Genomic DNA, 24,631 nt, shown 5'->3' with positions numbered 1-24,631 from the left:
TTGAACAAATTCCTAGCCTTTCCTGAAAACCATTAAGCAAATAGACATCTAACATTGATGCTGATTTTGTACTTAAGAACTTCTTTTGTCATATTTCCTTATCTCTTGCTGATTATTGTCAGATATATAGGCACAGTAATTTCTTAATGGTGAAATCTCTTTGTTCTTCATAATTATTTCAGCTTTCAAGCAGTTCATTCCATATGCATATATAATATTTATATTACCACTTTCGGTGTTTTTATTGTCTCTGTTTTCACTTCTAATATAATTATGTTTGGTCTTCCTAGGACTTTCAACGCACTTCTTTTGCATTTATTGGATACGATAGGTTAATGTTTATAAAATATTTCAAAACTAAGCACAAAGAGCAAACTCATCATAGACTGAAGAACACTGGAAGACCCAAAGTAAAATAACAGTTAATGGCAGTTAATACTCTGTTGGTAGAGGGCAGAGTTGACACACTACCTCTGGAGTGTGAAACTGACACATTTATGATTCATGTTAATTATACAATTGTGGTCACAAGTTTGCTCTGTTTGAAAAATATATAAAGAGGTTATCACTCATTTTATTTAAAAAAACCACTTGAATTGTTCTTGTTGGAATCATGTGCATATATACATTATTTACGCTATCAAAGCTGTGATGATCACTTACCTTTTTTTCTTCAAGATAAGAAAGAGAGGGAGAGAGAGCATGAGCCGGGGCGAGGGGGAGCACAGGGGGAGAAGCAGGCCCTCTGCTGAGTTGGGGAGCCCAACGTGAGGCTCAATCCCAGGACCCTGGGATCATGACCTGAGCTGAAGTCAGATGCTTAACCAGCTGAACCACCCAGGTGCCCTGATGATCACTTACCTTGTTCTGACTCTATGAAAGCAATAAGCAGTCATTCCATGCTGAATATGATTTAACATTCTCCTTTGGTTGCAACCACAATTCATTGCCTTGCCTCTTAAAATTACAAAGCTCTTCATTAGGAAATTAGCCTTCGATAAGTGAATATCCATTTGTTTTTTGACTACTCTTGCTTCTCATTATTGTATAATTTTGTCAAGTTGATAAAATTAGGCCTTTGTAGCTTCCCCACCACCTTTTGTTCTTGTAGTTACCTGCTTCTTGAGATGTGTCAGATTATGTTAAGTATTTAGTACACTCAGCATTAAGAATCACTTTGTGTTATTAGGTGTTTATGATCTAGTACCTTACTGTTTGTAACGTCCTTCTCCTATTAAATAATGAGGATAATGCATGGCATCAGGAACAAAACTATTTGGCAAGTTCAATGTAGTTTGATGGTAGATGGTAAAATTACATAAAGATCATTAGTTTGTAATGGCAGTGCTGCATGCTGCTGGGAAGAAAGCATTATGTGCCCAGTGTATTCTTGCTTTATTTTTCTGTTCATTATTTATGTATTTTCTATTTATTTGAACTCATTGACCATTTTTTTTGTATTACCAATAAAAAAAAAAACTTTCTATGTAGTTTTCATGATTGCAGATAGTTCTGTGGCCTCAGTGTGTTAGTCATTTAGTGCCATATCATTGTTCAAGAATCAGCTTATCGGGGCGCCTGGGTGGCTCAGCCGTTAAGCGTCTGCCTTCGGCTCAGGTCATGATCCCAGGGTCCTGGGATCGAGCCCTGCATCAGGCTCCCTACTCTGCGGGAAGCCTGCTTCTCCCTCTCCCACTCCCCCTGCTTGTGTTCCCTCTCTCGCTGTGTCCCTCTCTGTCAAATAAATAAATAAATAAAATCTTTAAAAAAAAAAAAAGAATCAGCTCATCAACACATTACAATTTAAAGGATTATTTCAAGTAATTATGAATTTAGAGGATCTTTTTAAAGTCCAGTAGTATAATTTTAACTTCCATTTTTAGCTCATTATTTCAAATAATATTAAATGTTAATAATGTAATAACCAAAAATTTAACCTATATAGTACATATCAGAGAGGATGTTAGAAATCATCTTACCCAATCGCCAGTGCCATATTATCTTCTACAGTGTTCCTGACAGTAGTCCAAGCTGGTGAGCCATTCAGTTCACTGTTGTGTAAAACAACCCTTTGCAATGTTGAGTGGTTCCTGTTTTCAGTTTATTTAATCTTGAGATGAAATCCATCTTTACGATTCAGACACATTGATCATATCTTCTTTTATATGCCACACCTTCAAACATTTGAAGATTGTTAATTTTACTGGCTAATTGCTAGACTAAGCATACCAAGTTTTCTCTTTATTTCATCATGTGGCATGCTGGATACCCTTACCAATTTCTGTATTTTTTTTAATATTTTTCTCTCAATGATATATCCAGAGTAGGATACTGCCTGGATGATATGGTTATATAGTATACTCTGTCTTCACTTGCATTATATACTAGGTGAGGCTTGGGTATATATATTTGTACATTGTGTACAGTATATATAGACTTAAATATCACAGTAATTGTAGCTGTAGTATTTCAGTTAATTAAGATTTGTTTTGTAATTGGAATGACAGTTGTGAATGTTTTTCTCTTCTTGACCCAATCTCATATATGACTAACTGAAGTTGTCATGTGTTCTCAAGGATAATTTAAATGAACATGGGGTTTGTGAAAATCTGACAGATCTTAACTGTAACTCAGCTAGTGGGCAACATTATAATTTATTTGTAGCTGTGTAATAAAGCTGTTAATGAGCTAATGTGGAATGAGGGCAAATTATATTATATTTTTGTATGAAATTATACTATATGACAAAGGTTGGTATTATGTAATAAGTGCCCACAAAATATTAACCTACTTGCAATAAATACAATTAATAATGTACATAAAAGAATGAAATTAAGCTAATTTTCTATAAAACATTCATGAACAGAAAGTGGACAGCATAGATTTGATGACAGGAAGGTTGTATCTAATCTGAATTACTGAGTGACCTAGGAAGCTTGCTCAGAGGGATTACAGAATAATTATGTTAATATGCAATTATCACCTCATTTCTTCTGTAGTAACCTCAAGATGTAGTGTAGTGAGGGTGTTATGGCAAGTGCTGATAGTTTGCAAAAATACTGATGTTTGAAATTTCTAAGACAGTAAGTCTAGCTTGAGGCATAAAAGTGATGATCTGTCATCTTGAAGACAGATCTGACCTTTGTACTATTTTTTTTTAATGCTCACAGTATATAACTACAGGCAGTTATAGCTGTAGAACTCATGATTTTCAAGGAACTGAAATATGTTTTATGTAGATTTAAAGTTCCATTTGCAGCTTTTTTATAAAGTGTGTGAAGTTTTTTAAAGAACATTTTAAAATTCATTTAAAAGAAAAATTCTGTGGTTATATGATTACATGGAGGAGGACATAGTAATAGTATCTAAGCATTTTATTAATATATCCTAATTAGTATAGCAAATTCACTGAAATTTAAGGAGCCCAAGCAATATAACATTAGTTTGATTATTTTAATTTATTAGTTTTCCTTTTTTGAACTTAATGATTAATGTCAACCTTCAAATATGTCCCCTACTTGGTTATATTAACATAAACTGGTGTTGATGACTCTGTTACATATATTTGACTACATAAAGATAGTTGGAAAAACTATTTGAAACAGTGTGAAATTAGCTTATAGGTTAAATGCTTTCTTGCCTACATGCTACATAACTGTCCATGAATGTAGGGAAATAATTTGTGATGTCAAAGTTCTAGATCCATTATTCACTGCAACAGATTTTGATGGTTCAGTGTTCTGCGTTGTATCTCACTGCAACAGCTATGAGTTTTGAATATTGTTAAGAAAAAAATGTATTTTTAACATTTTTTTAGTTAAGATATACTCTGAAAATTAAACTAGGGAAAAATTTTTATTGTTGTTAAGATACCAGCTTACGGAGCCATTTCTTATAGCATACTTTTTAACTGATGGGGTACATTTTTAATATTAATGTGCTAATAAATATTCTGGAAAAGAATAACCTCTATTTTTGAGTAGAGGTAATCATTAATTTGGGCGCAAGTAAGGCATATTTCTTTAGGTGTGAAGGAAAACTTTGTTAAAGACTTCATTTTATATTTTAACAATATTTAATTTGATCTTTTGTTTCTCCTTCTGCTAGATGTGTTTTATAGATAGAAGATATGTCATATACATATATTCTGTCTATGTTTTTGAGCAAAATAGTTTGGTATCTTTAGAATGTGAACCTTTGGAAGGCTCATATAAAGCCATTCTGGTAATGAGAATGCAGTCTCCAAGCAGACATGATATTCTCATAGTTTGTCACCCTGCTGTTCAGGGGGTACCAATGAAGTTGCTTTAAATGGGAAGCGTCTGTTCCATCTCTGAACCTCTAACACCAGAACAGATGGGTGGAACATGGAACATAGAAGGTTTTACCTCTGAGGTGGTAACAGTGAAGCCACTCATTAACACTGAATTTACCACTTCGTTAGCAACATTGCTTCCTGTTGAGAAAAGCTAATAAAGGCTTTCAAATTGACTGAGCATATATTTGTCTACCTCTGTGATTATAATAAATAGGAACACAAAATAAGTGTCTTTCAGGCTAGTTTTTTAAAAATTCTGTTGTCCATTTCAGATTTAATGAGATTGTTCCTTTTTGGATATTTTACTTTTTCTGTGTAATTTAATGAGAAATATCAGGAATGGGTAATAGTATAGCATCAGGGTTTGCTTTTCTTTTCATTGACATTTGCACGCTCTTCCCTAACACATGTTTATGTGCTGCCCATTTTTAACTTCTGTGTATGTGATGTAGAGACTCCTGCTGGGTGCTGCATTAGCACCATTTTGGGGTGATATCATTGAATATGATCTTATCGGACGTCTATTTTTATTACTTTGGAAGTTTGCCAATCTCAAGACAGAATTCTGAGGCATACAAGGGGCAGAAAAATTGTTGGTATAAATAATAATGCCAAAGACAGATATTTATAGTATTTATTTGTAATATTTATTATATTAACACATCTTACGGAAAGAGTAAGCTCGTATTTATAAGCACTTATTCTAAATTGTGAAATAAGAAAGTAATTAGAAACAATTCTTTTATTCTTTAACTAGACTCAATGTTTTACAGAGCGTGTATTTGGTACCATAAAAGATAGTAGAAATAATGAACTGTATTGAAAATGTTTTTATTTCTAAATATCAGATTCAGTTCCTCCTATCTTAAAATAGTATTACTTGTTATACAAATTAAAAATACTGTGAGGGAAAAATGGAAGACTTTATTCTTTATCAGAGAGCAGGAACCTAGTCTGTCTTGTTTACTGCTGGTATTCCTAATAATAAAGCAGTGCCTGGCACATGGTAAGGGCTCAGTAAATATTTGGAGAGTGAATAAACTGTACTTGCTACCATTTACAAAAGGAAAAGAAATAGGGAATTTTATGCCAGCACTTCAGATAGTTCATACCTAGGGTTGCCAAATAGCAGATTCTTTAAATTGTACTTGAGGATTATTGGATATTTTCAAGGCCTTGCTGTAATTGCTGAGTCAGGAAGTCAGAACCATGATGATATTTGCATTATTTGAATGGGCTGTCTATGTTTCATAGGAAGAAAACGGTTTTTCCTCTTACACACTTTGGCTTTGATTTTGCAGTGGTGTTTTTATTCATTCAACATGTTAATACTTTATTCACCAAATACTGCCTAAGCACCTATGCCATGCACTGTGCAAGGTTCTAGAGATATGAGAGTGACTATATAGGACCTGGCCTCAAAGAGCTTACATTCTTCCAAGGAGACAGGCAGTTCCCAGTATAATGTGGCCATTTCTAATGGTGCTGTTCCCTAGATGTTTTGTAGATATGCAATATGGGATTGTTGCCTAGCAGAAAGAAATTAACCTTTGAGATACTTTTGAAGTCTTTCACATTTTTTAAAGTGCTTCTTCATTCTTGGAAAATTATTAAGATCTTGATATAAACAGTGAAGTTTCAATAATAAAAATGTGTGCTTTGAACTCTCCATACATTCTAATAGAATTTTTTCTTTCATGCAAATCTAAATTTTTTTTCTTCCATTTTCTAGACTAAATGTGTTAAATGGGCTTGCCAACAATATGGATGATTTGAAGATAAACACCGATATTACTGGTGCTAAAGAAGAACTCCTAGATAACAACAGTTTCATCTCAGACAAAGAGAGTGGAGTTCATAAACCAAAAGATTGTCAAACATCATTTCAGAAAAATAATACGCTAACTCTGCCTGAAGAACTGTCAAAGGACAAATCTGAAAAAGCCTTAAGTGGAGGCCAGTCTACTCTATTTATACATGCTGGTGCTCCTCCTGTTTCTAGTGAAAACTTTATCTTGCCTAAAGGAGCTGCTGTTAATGGACCAGTTTTACACTCCTCCTTAGCTAAGACTTCCAATATGAATAAAGGCAGTGTTTCATTAACCACTGGACAACCTGTGGATCAGCCAACAACAGAATCTTGTTCAACTTTGAAGGTGGCACCTGATCTTCAACTATCTACACCGCAGAAAGCAAGTCAACACCAAGTTTTATTTTTGTTACCAGATGTAGCACATGCTAAAAATCCAACCCATTCCATTAAAAAACTACCTACCTCTGCTTCCGTTGGTTGTGACATTCAGAATTCAGTAGGGAGTAGTATAAAGTCAGATAGCACTTTAATAAATCAAGTAGAGGTGGGTGAGGATAGTGATGATTTATTGGTAAAAGATAATTGTGTTGATACATTGACAGGAATTTCCTCAGGTACAGATGAATTTAGGTCAGAAAATGATACAAACTGGGATCCCCAAAAAGAGTTCATTCAGTTTCTTATGACTAATGAAGACACAGTGGATAAAGCTCCAGTTCACTCTAAAGTAGGTCTAGAGAAAAAGAGAAAGCGAAAAATGGATGTAAGCAAGATTACTCGTTATACTGAGGATTGCTTTAGTGATTCTAATTGTATACCCAATAAGTCAAAAATGCTAGAGGTAGACTTTCTGGAACAGAATGAAGAACTGCAGGCAGTAGACTCACAGAAATATGCATTATCAAAAGTGAAGCCTGAATCAACTGATGAAGACTTGGAATCTGTAGATGCTTTTCAGCATCTAATTTATAACCCAGATAAGTGTGGAGAAGACAGTTCACCCGTTCATACTAGCACTTTTCTTTCAAATACCTTAAAAAAGAAATGTGAAGAAAGTGATTCCGAGTCACCTGCTACTTTCAGCACCGAAGAGCCGTCATTCTACCCCTGTACAAAGTGCAATGTGAATTTTAGGGAGAAAAAGCACCTCCACAGGCATATGATGTATCATTTAGATGGGAATAGCCACTTTCGCCATCTTAATGTCCCAAGGCCATATGCTTGTAGAGAATGTGGACGGACATTTCGAGATCGTAACTCACTTCTAAAGCATATGATTATTCACCAAGAAAGAAGACAGAAGTTGATGGAGGAAATACGTGAATTGAAAGAACTTCAGGATGAAGGAAGAAGTGCACGACTACAGTGCCCTCAGTGTGTGTTTGGTACCAATTGCCCTAAAACATTTGTGCAACATGCTAAAACCCATGAAAAAGATAAAAGGTACTACTGTTGTGAAGAGTGTAACTTCATGGCAGTGACAGAAAATGAATTAGAATGCCATCGAGGTATTGCCCATGGAGCAGTGGTAAAATGCCCTATCGTCAGTTCTGATGTAGCCCAGAGAAAAACGCAAAAAAAGACTTTCATGAAAGATTCTGTTTTAGGATCATCCAAAAAATCAGCCACCTACATATGTAAGATGTGTCCTTTTACTACTTCAGCCAGAAGTATTTTAAAAAAACACATGGAATACTTGCATTCATCATCATGCATTGATTCATTTGGTAGTCCTCTCGGACTTGATAAAAGAAAAAGTGACATTCTCAAAGAACCTATAGATATTGATAGCACGAAACCATTAATTAAACAGCAGTCAACCACATTTCCAAAGAACTCTGCTTTAAAGCAAGATGTAAAGCGAACATTTGGATCATCCTCACAATCAAGTAATTTTTCCAAATTCCATAAGCGGCCACACAGAATACAAAAAGCTCGGAAAAGCATTGCCCAGTCAGGTGTAAATGTGTGCAATCAAAACAATTCTCACAAGACTGTTATGATTAAAAGCAGCACTGACCAAAAACCTAAGTATTTCCATCAAGCAGCAAAAGAAAAATCTAATGCCAAGGCAAATAGCAACTATTTATATAGACACAAATATGAAAACTACAAGATGATCAAAAAATCAGGTGAATCATATCCTCTACATTTCAAAAAAGAAGAAGCCAGTTCATTAAATTCTTTACATCTGTTCTCGTCATCAAGTAATTCTCACAACAATAGTTTCATTTCAGACCCTCAAAACTCTGACACCAAAAGGCTGGAAAGCTTCAAAGAGCATAGGCGTGTAGCTGTAAAGAGAGTAGTTAAGGAATCTAAGAAGGAAAGTTCTGTTGGAGGAGAAGACTTGGATAGCTATCCAGATTTCTTGCATAAAATGACTGTTGTTGTTTTGCAAAAACTTAATTCCGCTGAAAAGAAAGATAGCTATGAAACAGAAGATGAAAGTTCCTGGGATAATGTTGAGCTAGGTGACTACACTACACAGGCTATAGAAGATGAAACCTATAATGATATTAATCAAGAACATGTAAACTTATTCCCGCTGTTTAAAAGCAAGGTGGAAGGTCAAGAGCCCGGAGAAAATGCTACCCTTAGTTATGATCAAAATGATGGCTTTTATTTTGAATATTATGAAGATGCTGGAACTAATAACTTTTTGCATGACATACATGATCCTCAGCATTTAGAAAATGCAGAAACTTCATTGTCAAAGCATAGTTCTGTTTTTCACTGGACTGATTTGTCTCTTGAGAAGAAATCATGTCCTTACTGCCCAGCAACATTTGAAACAGGTGTTGGGTTGTCAAATCATGTCCGAGGACATCTTCACAGAGCTGGATTAAGCTATGAAGCCCGTCATGTTGTATCACCAGAACAAATAGCCACAAGTGACAAAATGCAACATTTCAAAAGAACTGGCACAGGGACACCTGTTAAGCGAGTTAGAAAAGGTAAGTTTCCATGTAGATAATTTGGGTTAATATGTCTGTATTCAAATTCAAAGGATTCAAAGGTTATGCTCAAATTTGGTCTTTATTAGGATCACATAATTTTATATTTCAGAGTTAATTGGCTTTAAGATGATCACTTTATAAAAAATTCTGATGTTATTCTTAAAAAATTTTTTTTAGCTATAGAGAAATCTGAAACCACTTCTGAACACACTTGTCAGCTCTGTGGTGGTTGGTTTGATACTAAAATTGGATTATCGAATCATGTTAGAGGCCATCTGAAAAGACTTGGAAAGACCAAATGGGATGCTCACAAATCTCCAATCTGTGTTTTGAATGAGATGATGCAAAATGAAGAAAAATATGAAAAAATCTTGAAAGCATTGAACAGTCGTCGTATTATTCCCAGACCATTTGTAGCTCAAAAACTTGCATCAAGTGATGACTTTCTATCTCAAAATGTTATACCTCTTGAAGCATACCGTAATGGCCTAAAGACTGAAGCTTTATCAGTGTCTGCATCAGAAGAAGAAGGGCTGAGTTTCTTAAATGAATATGATGAAACAAAACCAGAACTGCCCAGTGGAAAAAAGAATCAGTCTCTTACACTGATAGAACTGCTTAAAAATAAAAGGATGGGAGAAGAAAGGAATTCTGCTATTTCTCCTCAAAAAATTCATAATCAAACTGCAAGAAAGAGATTTGTTCAGAAGTGTGTTCTTCCATTAAGTGAAGACAGTCCATTGATGTATCAACCACAGAGGATGGATTTGACTATGCACTCAGGTAAGAGGGTGTTTATGACTGTCGTATAGAGTTTAAACACAATTTAGTTATGCTTACTTGTATGGAATATTTGTAGAGAATACTTTATTAGAATCTTTTTACTTAAGCTGCTTTTTTTGCAGAGATTGGTTATACTGTCATTTCTATATAAATCATCAGTTGATGCTCATCAGCACTGAATTCTCTGTGCCTCATTTCTTGGTCAGAATGTAAGGTGAGAACAAAAACAAACAAACAAACAAAAAGCTGATCTGTAAAAATAAAATTTGCTATGGCTGGGGGATGGTCCTGTGGATGGGAGGTTAACATTGTTCAAAAGCGTAGCATTCCTGAAATGGCATACCTGTCCTATATTTGCCAGTGCTCCAGGGTGATAATGTTTTCAAGATATAGCTGTTGGTTTTCCTTCTGCTTAGGTCAAACGAATAAACAAACAAACAAACAAACAAAAAATAGACTCTTTAAACCGAATGGATTGGTGTCTGTTGTGTGTTGTGATTAACTCAAAGAAACGTCTCCCTCTCCAGTTCCTCATTATATTGTGGGATAGTTTGGTTTTGGAGAACTGTTGTTAAGTATAAAACATTTGTTTGGGGTTTTAGATTTTGCAGTGGTGGTCTAAAAGAATGGAACAGATGATCTAGGTTAGTGCTTGTGCACCAGTAGTTTTTCATTTCCAAAAGAATAGTTTGTGTGTGCTGGCAAATGATGTAGCAGATAAAAATAGCCAAACTATATGTGTTCTTGCTAAGTATGGCTTATACTTTTAGACTAGAAAAATTTTAAATGTCTTTGTAGGTTTCTTTTGGAGGTTAAGAATGTTGAAGATGAACTTAGAGGGTCTCATAACTTAGCCCTGAGTTGAATGTGTCTAAGGTAAAAGTAACTCGTCAGTGGATTAATAATGAATACAATTATGGTAATGTTGATTTGTTTACTTTGGCAGACATTGGGATAGCCCAGATATTTGTATGCAGTTTTGATTTAAGGAAAGATTACCTTGTGTTGTAAGTGGTCTGTAAAACTGTCTTGTATGGGTTTCTGGTTAATAGGGTTCTTTTCTTTTGTATGAAGAGAGTCTTTCAAAGTCAAATCTTCAACCTTTTTGAGAAGGAGAAAATGTAAGAAAGGTGTATCAGCTGTGTTGACTAAGGTGTAGTACACTTGAGAGAAGGAAAGTGTATTTGTGGCTGATTATCATAGTTACTGTTGAAGAAACCAACTGAAAGGAGTTGGGGGAGTGAGGATTGTCTTTGAAGTTAGGAGTTTCTTATTGTTTCAACATGTTTTCTTTCCTGTGATGACTAAGATGTTAGCTTGTTGATCATTTATTTAGCACAAAGATTTTAGCAAAAACTTCAAATCATTAACTTTCATTATTGATTGCGCATTCAGAGTAATGAACATAAAATGCCCTGGATAAAATGTTGTGTCTAACAGCTGCTCAGTGGTGTGTTTTACCACCTTTTCTTCCAGCCTTCATCAGAAAGCCTAATTTAGTATTGAGCCTTATACGGTTTTGTGGGTAAAACACTTTAATTACCACTTTGTCAACTAGACTTTTTAATTCTTTTTATTGGTAATGTTGTAAGCTTTGAAACTTCTCAACTGAACTGTGCTCTTCAAATCACAGGATTGTATTTTAGGTTTAGGAAATGATCTGCGTAACACAGAAATCTGCAAGAAAGTGATAATAGGTGTTAAATCCAGAGGAGCTCAGAGGTTCAAGGCACTCCTCTTCCACATTTCCAAAGAGCATGGGTTGGCTCTAAATACTAACAACAAACTAATAGTTAACTTAATTCCCCCTCTTTATTTTAAGTTAAGCTAATTCAATGAACGTTTTTTAAACCATCCTTATTGTGGTACTTTTCTTCACGCTTTTAGCTAAGAAAATTTCACTTTTTGAAGTGAGAACTGGATTATAGTTTTCTTTTGAATGATAGGTATGCCTGTGAAGCTTAGAACATGTGTGCATTGCAATACGACGTTTACAAGTGCTGTTAGCCTGTCCAACCACTTACGCGCTTATGCACGAAAGAAGAGTGCTGGACTTTTGACTGGTACAGGTATGTTTGAACAGATAACACAGCAAGTCTGCTTGGTACAGTACACTTTTTTTCTCACCAGACTGGTGCTAGTTCAGATGATATTTATAGCTTTCTTTGGTAAGCACAGTTGAGACTGAATATACATTAAATTTCAGCAACTTGTAAACTGTTAGATATAATTTTAAGCAAGTTATTCTTTTTCATTTGGCTCTTATTGACTTGATTTGGGGAAAAAAAACCCAATAGAGGTGTGAAACTTTTGAGTCTACATAATTCCCATTGATTTTTAAATTATACTATTTTTGATTTTTAAATTTATTTTTGTTAGTGGATTCCAGTAAAGCACCTCTCTTTGGTAAAAAAGATTGTAGTTCTAGCTTGAGGAAATGCTTTATTAGGAAAAGGAATTATTGTGAAATTTCAAACATGTAGCTTGATTAGAAAACTAAGGAATTTTCATTAATTTATAGATCATATCTTTAAAGGGGCAAGCCTTAATAATGGCCCATGTTGACAACTGAATAGATTTTTCTTTTAATGCTCCTAAACTATGTTTAGGATTAATAAATATAGCCAAGCACATAAATGTTAGCATGCACATTTCTGTGTTATTTTTGGTTGGTTAGCCCAACCTTGCAGATACCTCTTCATATTGCTAGCCTGTGAAAAATTGTCTTAACTTACTCACATGTAATACTGCTTTTTACCTTACAAAATGCCTTGCTCTTTTCATTTGTAGCCTTTCAAGCTACCCTGCTTTAGCAAATCCCATTTCTCTCACGTCTTAAAATATACCCTCTTTTCTAAATATATCCACATAAATCCTTTTGCCTAAAATTCTCCTTCCAATCTTTTTATTTCTCTTGCTCTTTTAGATCACTGCCTTCTGCTTTCTTCTAGTTGTTGTTTTCCCAACTTTTTTTTCTTCCTCATGTCTTCCTATGGCTTACATCCAATATGTTCTTGCTACCAAAGAAACACTTGTATTCATACTAATGTCTTTCTTTCTTCTGCTTCTTTGCTTTATCCTTTGACTTGATATACAAATGACCAGACATGACCGTTGACTGTATTAAAAGGAGAATAGAGTGAGTTTTACTTTTGGATTAGTAACCTCTTACTGTGAGGTTTTAGTTTTTATGATATTACTCCTATCTTCATCAGGCTTGGAAGGTGATTGCTGACATTAGAAGCAGGGAGGCAGTGAAAATAAAAGACTATAGAAACAGAAATTCATTGTTGTTACCATAATCACTAACTTTTATTGAACGCTTACTATGTGTCAGGCACTGTGCTGTGCAATTTTCATGCGTAACATTTAACTTCACAACCACCATATGAGTTGTAGGTACAATAATTGTCTCAATTTTACAGGACACTGGGGCTTAGAGAATTTAAGCAAGTTACCCAAACTTACGTAGTTATTCATAGCAAAATTGAAAAATCAAGGCTGTCTTATCCTAGACCTATGTTTGTAATACTATTGTCTGCCACATACAGAACACAAGCAATTGGAAATCCTAAAATGAAGTTCACTTTAAGGTAGGGAGCATTCTGGTGAAGACTGAATAAATAAGACTCTTACAAAGAATGGGGACCCAAGAAACAAGCCTGGATTAGATTTTAGAGGACTTTAAAAAATGCTTCAGTCTGACAGTTCAGACAAATAATTGCAAATACTCCATGAGGCACATCTCTCGAGTACAGATTTTGTAGGCCATTAAAAAATGGTTTTACATCATCTGAAAATCTTTCAAAACATAGGATTAATTATTTATAAATAACTGATCATAACTCTTCACTGACCAAGGGTGCATTCTAATGAATACTTTATTATCAAAAAAAATGTCATTATTAAAGAAAAAAGTAATATAGGATGAATGGGGATACATTTCTTAGGGCATCAAGAAAAAAAAGAGGATATTACTTTTTAAATACCTTCAATACTAATCAAAATGTCAGAAGTGTTAGAAAATATAAATTGTGTGTTTGGCAGTCCTAAGGCAAAGAGAAGGGAAATGAAAAGCTGAAGAAAGTCTAGTGTGGTATTTTCCACAGCCCACACCCACTTTAGGAAAAATAAAAAATTCATGCACCCTTTTCTTAGAAATTCTGAAACTTTCCTCCTGATATTTGAAAGCTTCTTGACCAGTAGAGCTACATGGAATATGTCTTTGCTGCTTACTTATGCCAACTAAGAAGTTTTTTTTTAATCAGCTTTATTAACATTTTTAATTTTCCAAATGGGAACGTTCTGTATTATAACTCCACGTGCCTATTTTCTTCCCCCATATTAGTTTCAGAGATGTAAGTCAATGGTCCCAACCTGTAGTTTCTGGAGGGTTCCACTGGGTTATTATAAGGGATTCATCAATTCATATGAGCAACAAGCATTATTTTTCAAGAATATGTAGATGTTGTTTTGATGAAAGAAATAACAAAATCCTTTTTAAAAAATCTTACCTTAATCTAAGTAGATGACAAAGCTGGAACAATGTAAGGGGAAAATAGGTAGGACTAAACCCTCCATAAGAATGGCTGGTACCTAATTCAAGTAGTCTTTATTCATGTGGATTTTATTTATGTGGCCTCCTCTTGAAGAAAAAGCTTAGGTATCCCTAGAGTAAATGCTAAAGGTCTGCATGGTTACCTAGGATAGAATAAACCCCCACGCCTTCTTAGAAAACACCACCTCCTAGCCTCTTCTGTAGGAACTAGCAGTCTTTTGAGGGAGGTAAATATTCTAGCTAGCCTGAATAGATCAAAAAGGATGCTCCTCTGTTTCCCCAAATAGCTATTTACTTGATGACTCACGTAATTCTAATGTGATAGTTCTCAGTCTTTTTTGGGTCATTGACCTCTTTGAGAATTTTATGAAAGCTGTGGGCCCCATCCCAGAAACATGCACTTATTCATCTACAGATAAAAAGTTTTCTATATATAGGTTTTGTATCCCTTGAAGGTTATCATCCATAGACCCTTCTTCCTCTGGCGGAAAGCTGAGAAAGAGGAGATGACAAAAATGAAGTAGAAAGAACACAGAGCTAGGAATCAGGAGCCCTAAGAAATCTTTTTGTGTGTGTGTGTTTGTGGTAAGAGTTAGAAAATGCTTAGAATGCTGGAACTGTGTAACATCAAAACTAATTTATATGGTCACAAATATAAACTAAAATATAATACGCTTCATAATTTTAGTAAAAGGACATAAAGTAGGAAAGCTTGGAATTGAAGACGTGGAAGGGTAGCCATACTTGGGACAGAGTTAAACTGTCAAAAAAGAATAGACTTCATTTTGCCCAGAAATTTATAATCCATTGGGCAAGTTCAAATAATTATTTAATAATTTCCATGTGCTTGTGGATAATCATTTATGAAGCATTTTTTTTACCTTTTTTAAAATGAATTTTTGTCTAAAGAGGCTAGTGCCAAAGGGTTTACTTTATATCATATATTGTAAATTCAAGGCATACTTCTAAATAGGAATTTATTACAGTTAAGATAGACCACACTATTGGTGGACTTCTTTTTCAGGTTTTGTTCTCTTTAGATTAACTGCTCATGCAAATTTTTTCCTGGTTAATTATTTATACAATCTAATAAGAACATTACATAATTTTCATTAAAAATCAGAAATCTTATGTAGTTCATATTAAATGCTTTTGGACTTTTAATTTTACTATTGATTTTTTTGTGTTTAATATTTAAATGATAGCCTTTTTATACTGGCAGTATTAAAAACACAGCATTACTAAGTTATTAGTAGAGTGACTACAAACTGGGTTAGCCCTGTTGTCCCAACTGAGTAATAGAAGATTGCCTCTTTCATAAGTGTCCTGGATTGGACAATAAATTATATGGTCACCTTGGTTATTAAAGTTTCTAAAATATTTAAAATTATTTAAGGCCGAGTATATTCTATCAAGTTAATTTGCAATAAGGAACCAAAAAAAAATATTTTGAGGTCAAAGTAAGAGTGAATTCCAACAGGTAAAGAAAAGGAAATAATTAAAGTCTGAGTAGGTTGTTGTGAAAGGAAATATATCAGTAAGATGAATGAATGTTTGCACTATGCTTCCCTGTGGTACAGAGCCATGTTATCTCTTAGAAAGGAGAAAGAGTAATAGTGGTGTTCAGCATTTTTATTGGAGCTCCATTTTACATCTTGACCCTGTATACAAACTCACTTTAATACACATACTCACTTGTTCACTCATTACTCACCTGGACTGAATGGGATATACTCTAATATTTCTGTTTTATTCTTTTTCATTAAAAATAATGCTAGTCATGACCCAGTAAATTGATTTACTACCTACTAAGAAGTTACTACCCACAGATTGAAAACGCTCCCCTTAAGTGACTTTTTCTCTTAGGGAATAGTACTGACCAGAATCAACAGTAGTAAGATTTTAGAAATCATAATACTTCTTCTATGGCAGCAAGTAAATTTTCTTTACTCATTGTATTCAAATGTTTATCTGTAGATCGTATTTTATTTATTTATTTTTTATTTGTAGATCATATTCTTTTAATAAAATGCTGGCCTCCAGTATTTAAATTGGAGATTTCTAGTTACTTAAAATTAATGCAAGAAAAACTTTTTTTTTTTTTTAAAGAAGGGGTGAGGCAAAGGGAAAGGGAGAGAGAGAAACCCAAGCACGCAACCAGTGCACCCAGTGCAGAGCCCGACGAAGGGATTGATCTCACAGCCCTGAGATCATGACCTGAGCCAAAATTGAGTTGGACACTTAACTGACTCAGCCACCCATGTGTCTCCGAAAACATTTTTATTTGCAAGTATATTTGGGGGAAGGGCTTCATTTCATTACCTTCAAGAACACTTCCATGTCAACATTTTAGAAGTAAAGCAGGATTATTGCTGTTCTACACCAACAGACTCACCACCATCATAATTAGTAAATAACTTCCAATGAGAAAAAGAGAACTTAAAAATTGGTACTAGAGAGTCTTTCAGTCAATACCACCAGTGCAATATATCTACATTCTTTTTTTAGTAAAGTCAGTGTTTTATTTTTCATACCATCCACTTTTAAATGGAATAGTAGATTGTGTGCTAACTTAATAGGGTCTTTTGCCTGTTTTCAGCTTTAATGATATAATTGGCCATAGAGGCCTGCAACACCCAAGTGCTAATGAATCTGTAACACAGTGCCAGGTGCTGAGCGTGCAGATAAGCCACCAGAAGAGTAATTCTTTTTTTTTTTAAGATTTTTTTTTATTTTTTATTTTATTTATTTGACAGAGAGATAGCGAGAGCAGGAACACAAGCAGGGCGAGTGGGAGAGAGAGAAGCAGACTTCCTGCTGAGCAGGGAGCCCGATGTGGGACTCGATCCCAGGACCCTGGGATCATGACCTGAGCCGAAGGCAGACGCTTAATGACTGAGCCACCCACGCACCCCAGAAGAGTAATTCTTGTATTGTGGAAAGTGCTCTAGGAACACTTTTCTCCTGTGGTGGAAAGAAAAAAATAGTATTGTGAAAGCTTCTCAAGATGCATTAAATTATTTGTCTTTTCGTGAGTGTCTCTGCAGTGTCTTTTAAAACATTATTATAAAATTACATCTTGAGGAAATTGCATGCTTTTATAGTGATTCATTCAGCCTGAAAGAGTAGTACAAACAGAACATTTTATTTTCTTAATATGATTAAACTTTAAAGGAGCAAACTAGCTTTTAGTTAAAGCAGATACCTTGATAATTACTCTAGACTAGGCTATATGGACGATACATGAGAAGTATGAAGCATATCCCTGTCATCAAAGAACTTAGGAGAGCATTATTGGCAACACATATAAAACTATCAAAATTAGAGAACTGTGCAAGATAGTATACAAGTAAATGGAAGTAAAGTATAAGTGCTGTAGGATATAAAGGTGTTTATTTTATTCTAGGCTGGAAATTAAGTTGGGTTCTTTTTTCCTGCTGCTCTCACAATTTTTGACTCATTATTTAAATAGAGGCTCAAAAAGAAGGAAAAAGGAAAAGTAAGAGTGGTTCATGCTGCTATGTTTCTTGTCATTATGTTTAAAATGAGAGAGAAAAATAAAACTGGTAGTCAAAATTTTCATTCATTCAACAAAATTTTTAGCTACTATATCATATACCAGGACAGTGCTAGCTCTGAGGCTGTAAAGACCCTGCACTTCAGCTGCATAAACATACACATGATCCTGTGGGATAGTACAAGTGTACTAAACTGGAAAAGTTTATAAGGTTTCGGCTAGACCCTAAACTTGAAGGATGAGTAGTTTTAGGAAGAAGAGATGAAGTAGAACATTCTAGGTGGAGAGAGGGACATAGTTTAGGCACAAAGGGATGAAATTTTGAGTTCAAAAGGTACTAGGAGATTGAATTACAGGTATTTGGGAAGATGGTAATGCCAGAAAGGTGGGGTTGATGCTTTGAATGCTTGCTAAAAAAATTTGGAAATCATGGAAGAATTTTTTAAAATAAGGGAATAATGTGGTCAGACTTGTATTTTAAAAAGCTATCCCTGATAAAATGAAAGATGTGTTTCTATATTTTCCTGGCTACAGCTTATCTCTGTAGTACTGTTCTTCATTAAAAGTGCATCTCTGTATATATTTATCTGCACAATAATGTGTCATCATTCAGCATTAGCACAATAATAAATTATTCAAATTGAATAAATTTTCAAGGTAATCGAAGACTAGTGTCACACTTGATTTTATCCTAACCATTTTGATGATAATGTTTCTAAAATGTTGTTCTTATTTCTGCCTTGTGAAACTGTAGACTGACTATAATTTAATCATTTGATAAATAAGAGTCACCCTTATGGATACTAAATGTTTTATTATGCGAGCAAGAAATGGGCTATTTGCCCACAATACTAAAAATTGATTGGCTGATTTATTCACAAATTCAACAAGCAATTTTTTTTCGGTTCCTACTTGGTTTATGCATTGTGCTAAGTACTGCAGAGATAAATTGGATCTTATAGTAGAAGCACATAATACATAACTGTAATACAAGACAAATTGTAAGTGCCATTGGAGAGTTACACCTCTCCTCATGAAATACTGTGAGGAAGAGGAAGGTACTTTCAGCTGGACCAGGACCCAGCAAGGCTTTTGGAAGTAACATTTGATTTGGACCCTGAGGATAGCTAATTGAAATGGAAATAGGGATCAGGGGTAGGGAAGAAGCATCCCTATAGGAGGGAGCAACTTGGGACAGTGGGAAGTTTATTGAAAATACAAGGAAGTAGGAGGTAGAGGCGGACAGGTAAAGGATATGGAATGCTAATCTATGGTGATGGAATTAACTTTTTAGTGAGGAACAAGTGAAGTGTTTTTTGTTTGTTTGTTTGTTTTAAGAATTGGAGAAAAGTTAAAGGATTTGCTGGGGAGGTGGAGAAATTGTAGGTGAGGTCATTTTAGGAGTCCTGAACCAGGACGATGACAATATGAATGCAAAGGAAAGATAATAATTAAAAGGTAATACTACGGAAGGAAAAATAAGCAGAGCTTGGCAGATTAGTTAGAGGTAGAAGAATAAGAGGACAGAGATAGAGATGACTTAGGTTTTAAATCTTGTTACCAGGAGGATGGTTACACCAGTCAGTATAGTTAATGAATCTGCTACCATGGTGTTTCTAAGTAAAGGATAGGCTTCATTACTTACCCAGCAATACGTTATCATCTAGCTATTCACTGTAACAAAGCAAATAACCACACTGATCGAATCAGTAAATTTGTGTTTAGGAGAGTGGAACTCGGAAGAGTTTTGTACCGTTGTAGCACAAAATATTTACATTTTATGATGCCTGCTTTTGATATCATTAGTTATAAAATTTAGAAATTCTATTTGGTTGATAATCTTTTTTGACCATTTGTTTTTCATAAAAATCTTAACTAGTCCCCTACCATTCTTGTTGGTTCTGTTACTAATTTTCTGAATTTTGCTTTTTATATCTTGTTTGATCTTTTTAACAATTGTATTAACCTAGATTTTTATATGTTTGGATTTTTTAACGTGTCTAATATCTTTATATCCTTTGTTGTAATGTTTTGTGTGTGCTATGATTCTATTCTAACATGAATTTTTTAATGCTGTTTATAATCTGGATTAAGATATAGTTAGACCTTATAAGTAACAAGGCATGTTCTGGCCAGAGCTAACTTGTAAGTAATCTGCATTAAATGACTTTATGGAAATAATAAAACAATACACAGACTTTCTCTGTTGGAGGTTAGGGTGAGAGGATGAATGACTTGATGGAGACTCTTGGTCTCTCATGTATCTAAGAAGTGGAAAATAGTATTCAATAGTTTCTTTGTTGTGTCTGGAATTTGAGGAATAAGGTTAATTTTTGCTGTGCAGTGTTTAGAACATATATTTAATTGTGGCCTTAGCTGGAAGTTAACTCAAAGCAGAAGGTGCCTGATCAACACCATGTTTGATTGTAGTTTGGATTTTGACTGGAATGTGTAAAAACTTCAAAATTATAAAAAAAAATTAGATCTATTGGGATTTGTGCATTTGTGACCTTTAGATATACCATTATAATTATTGTGCGCCCTATGTAACTTGAACATGATTATATTAAAGATAATTTATGGCAATATTAAAGTAAGGTTGTTTCCTTACCTAATTTTATAATCAGAAACATTTATTTAATTACTCCTACTAAATATGAAATGATATTTTGAAAATACTGAGGCTTTTAGGGGTCAGGGAGTGTGATTACATGCAAATAATTCTAAACAAAAGTGTTTTATAGCAGATAGGTATTTTAATGTTTATTCCAATTTTAGATGTGTCTTAGTTTTGGAAAAGTGGTTGATATTGGTAAGTGCATATTTTGCTTTAGAAAACAGCATGCAAGTCAAACCCATCTTAAGAAATTTTAAATGTTTTTTCCTAACCTGTTACCACAGAGAAATAATACATTTGCTATCCTTATTAACTCTTAACTGACCAGTAAACAACTTGTAGCCAAGGTATTGTTAGCTTTTAGCTTTTGACAAGCTGGAAAAACTAGTCTACTTCCAATTTCTTTGTTTATAAAAATCTGTGATAAAGTATACTTATGTTTAGCTTTTCCCTTCACTCTTTGGGGGAATATTGCTCAGAATATTCTTTTACAAATATCCCCTGTACTTTGAAATAGCAGAGACTTCTACAAATTGTACCTTTTTTTCTCCCAAGTAGACCTAAGTTTAAATAAAGGCTACCTTCATTTGCTTGAACTCATTCTCTGAACCAAGGATAGAAGGCTATTCCTACCCTTAATATAATCCTTAATTTGTAGGGCAAACTCAAGCTACCTGCCTCTTCTAGACTAATACTTTAAGCAATAAACCTCATACTTAAAGCAAAGGAAATCTGCTTTTCAGGTATTTTGCATTCCATCCTTTTTAGGTAAAATGTTAAATCTTGCAGGATCTAATTAACTTTGCCATGATTGCTCTGTGATTCTGGGTTAGTTATTACTTTTAGTCACTGAGAATGGAAACTCTAAAAATTGATGAAAGTAACTCAGGATACTGAAAAAATATCCAATTTTGGAGTGAAAATATCAAGAGAAAATAATGGTGACAATATACTTCTGAGTTGCTAATTATATATCTATCTATATGCTTAGTTCTGATTGGAAGGGGAACATTGCTTTTCATGACAGTAAACCCCTTAAACTGCTTTATATGTATCTTGGGAATAATGGCTGGTTTGATTATGGTAGTATACCTAGAAACAAAAAATTGGTATTGGAATTAGGGAAGTCTTTTCCGTTTTAATAGGCTATAGAGAGTGGGATTTAACAATTTTTCTCTTAATAGCTATTTTTTTTATGAGTCAAGAGATTAAGAGGTGCACCTGAGGGCTGGCTTTCTCATTTAGAGTGGTAGGTACTCAGGACCCAGAACTGGCAACATATTTTGCAGGATCCAGTGCAAAATGAAGATGTAACGTCTTGTGTTAAAAAACTATTAAGAATTTCAAGATTGCGTATGACAACAGTCTTTAAGCAAGTATGGGATCCTATGTGACTGCACAAGTCATATACCCATGAAGTCTGTCTTGTAGGCACTTTATGCAAAGAGAAGAGTGTACACTGAAGAAATAAGAATTTGGCTTCCTCTATCCCCCATCCCTGTTTTATACAAGGTAACATGTTTCTCCTCCCATTCCTCCCCCCCACCAAAACCGATGTTCCCTTTTCAGCTGGGGTGAGGGAAACAAAATGCTCTTTGCACTGTCTTTTATATGCTTGGGACTTAAGAACTTTGAAGGACTAATGACAGCAACCAGAATTGAGTTTATTTATCATCTCACATATGTGTACCCCTTGGGACATATGCATTCTCCTCCTACCTCTCTCCACTGCCACTACTTACCTCCACCACCAGTGTGTTAATGGTGGTGGAATGATGACTACCTCTTTCCATCTTTTTTATCCCTACTGTCTTCCTGAATGAGTTCATAGCTATTATTGCTGCCTACCCATCTTATACAGGCCAACTAGATGGAGAAGAAATTTTCTTCCCTCTAGTAGAGCTTATACTATACCTCTTATTTTGGATGTGTATAACCTGGCCATTGTATTAAGTTTCACTTTACTCCAGAGATGCCAAAAACCAGTTAGGAACAAAACAGATGAGATGGGACTTGGAATTGACTGGGTAGGGGAAGATGATTGCAAATAAAAATATTTTGGAGGTGAATGTTAATTTAGTTATGATGTGCTTCTTTACCACACTGAAGCTTCAGATGTTTCTAAGAAATAAATACTAATTTTTGGAGGTCATTTGTGTAGTGAACTAAAAAGAAAATGAAATTCATTGAAATAGTTGTATGTAATGGGCAGAAAGGTAAAAAGGTCAAAAGGACTTATTAAATAATGTTGGAGCCCAAAGTAAATTATTTTTCTTCCAGGTATAAAACTAAATAAGGCTCAGAAAGCAAACTCGAATTTGTATCTCTTGTGTTACTCATTGATTTGCTTTTAACTGATCTGGTTTAATGCTTTAAACACATTTTGTTGTTGTTGTTGCTGTTGTTGTATTTTGTAGCATAGCAGTGTGGTGTTCTTTTTGAGGGTTCATAAGTCTACTGTATTTCTCTTTCATTCCTATTTGATCAAACAGCTGTTTTACTGAAAGGAAAGGTATATTCTAAAACTTTGTGTATAACCTTACAGCATAGTTTATCCTCGTTATAAGTAAAATACTCCCAGTAGCAGATTAGATCCTTTATAAATCAGGTAACTGCAAAGATGTTTTTAACAGTCTTCTGGTTAAAATTGATCACTTAAACATTTTCTGCCCCCCTGAATAGGTACCTTAGGAAGGTTTGAATGACTGAGTTTGTTCCTTTCTAAAATGCAGTTATACTCAAGGAGAAGAAAATTAAGATTCTAAAACCAATCTAGTATTTTGTGTAAATTTTAAGTATAGAAACAGTGTTAGATTTAAAATACTTTGGAAGAGATAAAAAGTGTGTGTTTTTATTTTTTGACACTAAGTGCAAATAAAATCCTTTTACGAAGAAATGCTTTGTATAAAGTTATATATTTGGCAGATTATTAATGTAAACAACTTTGTTAAAGCTTTGGCTATTTATCACAAATATTGATATGCCCCATTATATTAAAACTGAATGTGTTAGTGTTCTGCTTTTAATGTTCTAGTGACTCCTGGTACAGTCCAGAATAAAACTGCTTTTCCCTTTACATATAATAAAAACTGTTGAATGAGAACATTTGTGTAATAGATATGTTTGTACATCATCTTTTTCATTTAGTGGAACATTTTGTGTAAATCATCTTTTTCATGTAGAGAATACCATATGGATGTCCCCTTTGTGTGCATATTAATAATATACTAAATACTCATTTTTTTGCAGATTTTTCTAAAACGTTTGAGCAATAATGCAGGGGTGAAGTTTGGATGTTGGTATTAGAAAAAAACTATTCTTGTAAAATGTATTCATGTTTTACCATCTAAAATAAATACATGACATTTCAGGGGATAAGAAATTTAAAAGTGATTATGGAGATATTAAGACACCAAGGTACTTAAGTATAATTACTAGAGGTCCCAAGTTTTTAATATCCTTACTTTATGGACAAACTTCCAAGGATGCCCAATGCATGTGGTTCTCTAAACTTACTTGGAATCCTGGGTAATGGAGAATCTCAGTCATATGCTGGCAGAGTTGTCCTACTTTCCAAAGTCATGATACCTTCAAATATTAATTACTATAAAAGCTTATGGCATTGTCATTTAAAATTGAGATCTGATCATTTATAAAACAGCCTAAACCTCAGTTTCTAGAGTCTGTACAACATCAAAAGTCAGAAAAATTCTTTTTCCTGTATTAAAGTCAAAAACATTTCTATATCTCAAAGTAAACATGTCCAGTTCCATTTTTAAAGAATTATGGCATCTAAATATAACTGATAAAACATTCTATTGCATACTTGCCCATCACCCTCTGCCCTTCTCCCTCAATTTGCTTTACACACTTAACATTAGCATTCTGTGAACAAATTTTTGAAGTATTGTTATAATGCATTCTGTTTGTATCCTACAGTAATTTATTTACATTTTAAAAGGAATTTGAATACAGTGTGGCAATTTTGACAACCAGCAAGCTCATCAAAGTAAGATTCTCCCTATAATCTCATGATAAACCAAAAATGCTTATTCTGTTCCACAT

At 34.2% G+C, this 24,631-nt stretch overlaps 1 protein-coding gene across 17 annotated transcripts in view; it reads left to right on the top strand.

Moving 5' to 3' along the window:
* The window catches only part of ZNF644 (zinc finger protein 644), a 101,765-nt gene that overhangs the window by 72,899 nt on the left and 4,235 nt on the right, over window positions 1–24,631 (top strand). For 12 of the 17 annotated variants that reach the window (XM_081818768.1, XM_031021134.2, XM_081818762.1 and 9 more), the window contains 3 exons: window positions 6,051–9,088; window positions 9,269–9,874; window positions 11,821–11,943. In XM_081818768.1, coding sequence (XP_081674894.1) covers window positions 6,082–9,088; window positions 9,269–9,874; window positions 11,821–11,943 — 3,736 coding nt within the window. In that variant the 5' untranslated portion in view covers window positions 6,051–6,081. Of the gene's footprint in view, window positions 1–75; window positions 842–6,050; window positions 9,089–9,268; window positions 9,875–11,820; window positions 11,944–24,505; window positions 24,576–24,631 lie in introns of those variants that run through there. The other 5 variants (XM_081818772.1, XM_081818770.1, XM_081818769.1 and 2 more) reach the window with 4 other exon arrangements.

The sequence above is a fragment of the Leptonychotes weddellii genome, chromosome 4 (genome assembly GCF_054177405.1).
Source record: "Leptonychotes weddellii isolate Sample4059 chromosome 4, ASM5417740v2, whole genome shotgun sequence".
Classification (NCBI taxonomy): domain Eukaryota; kingdom Metazoa; phylum Chordata; class Mammalia; order Carnivora; family Phocidae; genus Leptonychotes; species Leptonychotes weddellii.
Note: the sequence above shows the minus strand (reverse complement) of the source record. Positions and strands in the feature narration are given on the sequence as shown.